The sequence below is a fragment of the Eurosta solidaginis genome, chromosome 4 (assembly GCF_040869045.1).
Source record: "Eurosta solidaginis isolate ZX-2024a chromosome 4, ASM4086904v1, whole genome shotgun sequence".
NCBI lineage: Eukaryota > Metazoa > Arthropoda > Insecta > Diptera > Tephritidae > Eurosta > Eurosta solidaginis.
Window position 1 is genome coordinate 249,652,657 of NC_090322.1, and position 6,000 is coordinate 249,658,656.

General features: G+C 44.1%; 1 protein-coding gene across 1 annotated transcript in view; it reads right to left on the bottom strand.

Moving 5' to 3' along the window:
- The window catches only part of fd3F (forkhead domain 3F), a 43,736-nt gene extending 38,285 nt beyond the window's left edge, over positions 1 to 5,451 (bottom strand). The window contains exon 1 of the mRNA XM_067780772.1: positions 5,331 to 5,451. Within this exon, the coding sequence (XP_067636873.1) occupies positions 5,331 to 5,413 (83 nt within the window). The 5' untranslated portion in view covers positions 5,414 to 5,451. The remainder of the gene's footprint in view (positions 1 to 5,330) is intronic.
- Between the last annotated feature and the right edge of the window lie 549 nt (positions 5,452 to 6,000).

Sequence of the window (6,000 nt, forward strand, 5' to 3'; positions counted from 1 at the left end):
TACAACGTGGAGAAAGCAAATGTCGACAATATTGCGCGACCTAATCGATGGCATTACGCCATCGACTGTCTGACTTTTAAAAACACTGGAAGTGACGTCGATAGTTATTTGCATTTTTGTGAGAACCGTAACAATTCTCAAGTCCCTCGCTCGCAGTACTTGCGGCAAAAAAAAGAATCGCTCATAGCTCATTTAAAGCAGTTGCCCAGCTGGCGAATGAAAGATGACACCCCGGCTAAGACAGTTTTTTTTTTATCGGAACCCGCCTATGGAAGCAGAGAAAGAGGGCGATACCCACTCAGCTGGAAGTACCAGGTGGAAAGTGATTTAAACTCCCTTGGTGTGACCAATTGGCGCCGGTTGGCAGAGCGAAGAAGCAACTGGCGCGCCTTGTTGAACGGCCATAACTCTTTAAATGGTTAAGCTCCAATCAAGGAAGGTAGTAAGGCCAGCTAGTGTGTCACACTCATAAATAGTGAAAAGAAATGCCGCACAAAGAGTTTGCGTCAGATACTCAGAAGCCTGGGCATCCTAACGGACACCTCATCTCCCAGGAACAAGTCATCCCGGCAAGTACTATGAAGAAATTCGGCGCAGGTCCACAGCCCAATCCCCTATGAGTCGGCAAGGTCATATGCTGACAAAGACCGCCGTTCTCATAGTCTAAAACTCGAAACTCGCAGTTGATTAAAGCTGACTTCCCAGACGCGCGTCACTTTGGCTAAACTTCGACCTGTGTGCATGTATTCTGCCCCCACATGACAAAACCATATTTTCAACTGTAATGTGGAATCAAAAATCAATCATCATCAATGGAATCAACAATCAATCATCAATCAACACCCGTCCAATCCTATTGCAACTGCAAGTACCATAGGAATCGCGTAAGAGGATACTTATGACAATTGTGATACAAAAAGAAGAAGGAGAAAGGAATTCATCTTTGGATTCTATGCAGTCATGACAACGTCACTTGCAATATTATGTGCGATTCGTCTTTCCAGCATATCGTAGATGATGTGCTGGTCGATTGAGTTCATTGGGATCATTTGATGCAATCCTTAGCGAGTCTAAATTCAGATGTGCCTTAGGGGGATTATAGGTGGTAAACTATTGTACAGGACTTATATGAAAAGATTAACCGCCATTTGTTTGGAGAAGAACCGGTTTCGGCATTGTACCTTCTTCAGTGCCATTTTTCGTTCTACCGAAAGCCTTATGTTGAGCAATGCAGAAAACATTTCTGTAAAACCGAAGAGTCTGCCTTATGCATCTGCACCGCTGTGACCAAACTAGTCCTAATCGATGCATCTGTAGTTTGGGGAATCGGACTCTCAATCAAAAGAGACGGGAATCAGCTTGGGATGCAGGAGTTTTTCCTACAAGATTCCCTTCTTAATTCAATGCTGTATCTACCGACATTTTCGGTCTTTATACGTGGACACGCTTTAAAGGCAGAAAAAGGGGAATGGATATAGTACAACTTGAAGAAGGCCAGGACGGATATTGCTGGGCACGACGATATTGACACCTATGTCCTTTCAATGCATTCTGACATGCCACTTTTACTCAAAAAATCTTTTAATGGTGGATCTCTCGAGGTGCAATTGTGGCTCAATCCCATATTGCAGAGTTTTTACTGACCCCTTAAAGAAGGACTTTGGGTAAGGGTGTAGAATATTTGTTAGATAACCCGAAATATACTCTTTTCTTGGGGAGTCTTCTTGGTTGGAATATTCACATAAATTCAAGTCAAGGAATTACAAGGCCTGCTTCTAATGGAATGGTCGACTTTCTATCTATTGACCTTGACCAATGTTGTTTAGTACTATATGGGTCATACAAAATGAGATCTAAGCATCTTTTAAAAACTGAGCGGTGCCAATTTGAGAATATTTCGTAACCGTCTCAGGATTTTGTTTAAAATATTTTGGGAATCCTTTCGGGATTGTTTCGTGTTTGGGTTAGGTTAAGTTAAGAAAGCGAGCATGGGAATTTCACAGACTTCCAATCGGAGACATTTTTGTTCATTGTGAGTTCCCTAAATGAATGTCTAGTGGCTGCACATTCGTCCAAACAGATTACTTCCTAGTAGTTCTCAAAGAACCACTTGTTTTCTCTGGTGAACTTAAGTAAGAGGGAAAGGTCCACCTTTCCAGCAATCTTAAGACTGTAGTAAAACCTTGCGCCCGTAAATCTGAGTCCTCTTGTTAGCAGCCCTGGAAATCGGCAGAGAAAGTGTTGAATCGACTCCTCTTCCTGCTCATCTTGACAACGTGGCCATAACGACCTTGAGAATTCGTCATAATCCCTTTAATTTTTCTCCGGAGAGAACGGTGGTTCCTACAAAGTCGTCCGCCTCGCTAACGTCCATTTCAGAACCTTTCCTTCCATCTCATCTGCAAATTTGTTCCCTTTAATATGGATGTGTGGATCAGTGGGAGACATTGAGATGCCTTAAGGACGCCATAGAGGCGTGTTTTCATGTATATTTCAAGCAAACATCAGGCCTATTTCGGGATTATTTTGCGAATGATTTTGGGAACACTACGGGATTGTGGTTCTGTACCGTTTCAGGTTTTTGGGACTATTACCCAATTTTTTGGGGAGCCTTTTGAGAATACTTCCGCTCTTCGGGAGAGTTTCAGGTTTATTTTCAGAATAATTTCGGACCTGTACTTTTATCACCTCAAGAGTCTTTCGAGATTATTTCGAGGAGTAATTTGGTTACTTCGGAGCTGCTTCAGAGGAATTTATGGACCGTTTGGGGCTGTTTCGTGATTGCTTCGGGACTAGCGGGATTGTTTCTGTATTATTTCGGGATGGTTCTGGGACTAGCTCCGGGTAATTTCGGCATTGTTTTTGGTTATTTTCCGGCCATGCTACAAGTTTCAAGTAGCGCGCCCGTGGAATGGCTTAAAATAATATTCGATGGGTGCATGCGACTGAATCATGTACCGCACTCTTGGAGAACTGCACGTGTAGCTTTCCTACCAAAGGCGGGGAAGATCTGTCACATGTATCCCAAAGACTATAGACCCATTAACTTAACATCATTTCTGCTCAAAACCTTTGAGAAGCTGATAGATGTATACATATAGTCCAACGTGGATAAAAAGCTGCTCTCCACAACACAACATGCGTACACCAAAGGCAAGTCGTTAGACACCGCATTGCATACGGTGGTAATAAGCGTAGAGAAAGTCCTGAAATATAAGGAATATGCTCTAGGAGTCTTCTTAGACATTGTCGGGGCTTTCAATAATGTCTCTAAATGGGCTAGTATGGATGGTCTTAATTACATTAAAGTACATCCAGCCTAAACGAGATGGATCGGCTGCATGTTAAATTGCAGGAAGATTACATCACAAAGTAGGTTGTACGAGGCCACGAAATCAGTGGACAGGGGAACGCCACAGGGAGGGGTGCTATCACCTCTGCTGTGACCGCTGGTCATCAACCAACTGCTAAGGCGATTCAATGATGGACCCGTAAAACTTACGGCTTTGGCCATAAGTGGAGAGTGCCTTCCAACGATTAGCTCTTTGATGGGTCGGACGCTTCCAAATTGGTCTCAAATTGGATCAGACCTAAGTTAGGAGGGGTGACCCTACAGGAGAAACCTTGCATAAAGTATCTAGGAATCATCCTAGACAGTAAGCTGTCATGGAAGCTCAACGTGGAGGAGAGGGTGAAGGAGGCTTCAACGGCACTTTATGCATGTAAAAGAATGCTGGGGTGTACGTGGGGCTTATCGCCTTCTCTTTCTCATTGGGTTTTTACAGCGATTGTAAGCCCTATCCTATACTATGGAGTTCTTGTTTGGTGGAAAGCCGCACAAACCAATGCTAAACATTACGGGAGCACTGAAAACAACCCCGACAGCTGCACTGTATGCCATTCTGCACATTCCAGCTGTAGACCTGGTAGCAAAGAACATAGCGTTAACAACTGCAACCAGGCTCGGTGCCTCGGGGCAGCTTGAGCGCCGACCATACGGCCATAGTAGTATAGCGTCACCAATCACAAGACGAACAGATTACCTGAATACCTATCTGCGCTTAGAGGGCAATCTTAAGGCCACAATAGAGGTGGACGGTTGGCGCAAGGATGCTCAAATGGCGGACGAGGGGATACATGTGTACACAGATGGTTCCAAAGTAGTGGAAGGAGTAGGGTCTGCGGTATACTGTGCTGATCGCGAAATAAAGAGATCCTACAGGCTGCCGGATTACTGTAGCGTTTTCCAAGCGGAAGTAGTAGCCGTAACCAAAGCAGTAGAAACCCTGGAAGAAAATAGCCCAAGCTGTAATCGTGTTCACTTTTATATTGACAGTCAAGCAGCAATTAAGGCAATAATCTCGCATACCACAACACCTAAATGCGTGTTAGAGTGTAAGCAGTCCCTGGAGAGAATCGGGACAGGGAGAAGCATACATCTATATTGGGTCCCAGGGCATATGGGAATAGATGGGAATGAAAAATCGGATGAACTAGCTAAAAAGGGCGCCTTCATTGAAGCTTGCTCCGTAGACGTTCCAATTAGATTGGGCGAAATTAAGCTAAGGCGAGAGGTGCGCATGATCGACCAAGCAGGAAAGGCGTGGGTTCAAGCGCGTGGCTGTAAAGTGTCGAAGATTATGTGTAGGTCTTACAACCTTAAACTAACAAAGTTGCTTCTATCATTAAAAAGAGAGGACTGTAGACTCATGACGGGTATTCTGACTGGACACTGCCTTCTGGCGTCACATGCCTTTAAATTAGGCTTGGTCAGTGATAGCAGATGTAGGAAGTGCGGGCTGGAGGAGGAAACGATCGAGCACGTTCTGTGCTCATGCCCTGCACTTGCCAGGCTAAGACTTCAGCTATTAGGAGTGATACAGCTGTCAGATCTAGAAGCAGCAAGTGGCTAAAGTCCTAGGAAGCTTCTAGTATTTGCCAAGAGGACGGAGATATTTTATAACGTATGTTCGGGTTTCTGGTAACACTACGGACTTGTTCAGTCTATGCGAGGTCCTCATGGACCGGTCAGTTCAACCTAACCTAACCTTTGGTTATTTTCGGGGCTGCTTCTGAAATGTTTCGAAAACATTGCAGGACTATTTCCGGATCATAATTATATCTTTTGGGTATAATTTCTGCATCTATTTGGGACCGTTAGGGACGACTATCCCGGGAACATTTCGGCATTAATGTTGATATCATTCTAGCATAGACAATTTCCGGTTCGTTTTACGAATGAATGAGTACTATGTACCTACAGCCATTTGCCTGCCTAGAAATCTCAATACTGTTTCATGACCTAATTTAGATATGCTACCAAAACTTACGTTCTTGGCGGTGAGTTCCCCACAGTAACATTTTCGGCGACGACCATCTCATTGCCATCGATTTCGGCGGCGGTAACTTCCATTACGAGTTCCTCAAATTTTTTGCTCGCTTTGGTGGAATTTTTCGGAAATCGTGTGAAATCATTGAAAGATTGCTGTGTACCTGATTGCGCAGTTGACGTTGATTGTGGAGAGCAGCAATTCGATTTTTGGGAAGATGAAGGAGAACCGACATTAGGCTGTTGTTGCGTCGCACCCAATTGCACCGTTTTACCACCAACCATAATGCTATTATTGTTACTACCACCAAGTTCGGGTGAAAGATGAGGAAACTCATCAAATTTGAAATTTAATAACCAAGATAAATTGCGATCCTCAAAGTCGGCATCCGCATCGGATAAGGTTGTTGAAGTTTGCGGCAATGTTTGTTGTGATTGAAGAGGAGTTGCTGCTTGACGACATCTACTCAGCTGCGAATTTATTGCTGATCTCGATAGCTGGTTGTCAGGAACTAGAAACTGTGGTTGTGTAGGTTCGTGACTGTTTCCAGGCGCTGGTTCCTGATTACTCGTTGGGAGCGCCATTTCTTCTGGAGCCTTCATAGGTACCGTTGGTTGTAGATGAGCGATTTCAGTTTGTAGACCAGAATTATAGCGATGATCGAGTTCAA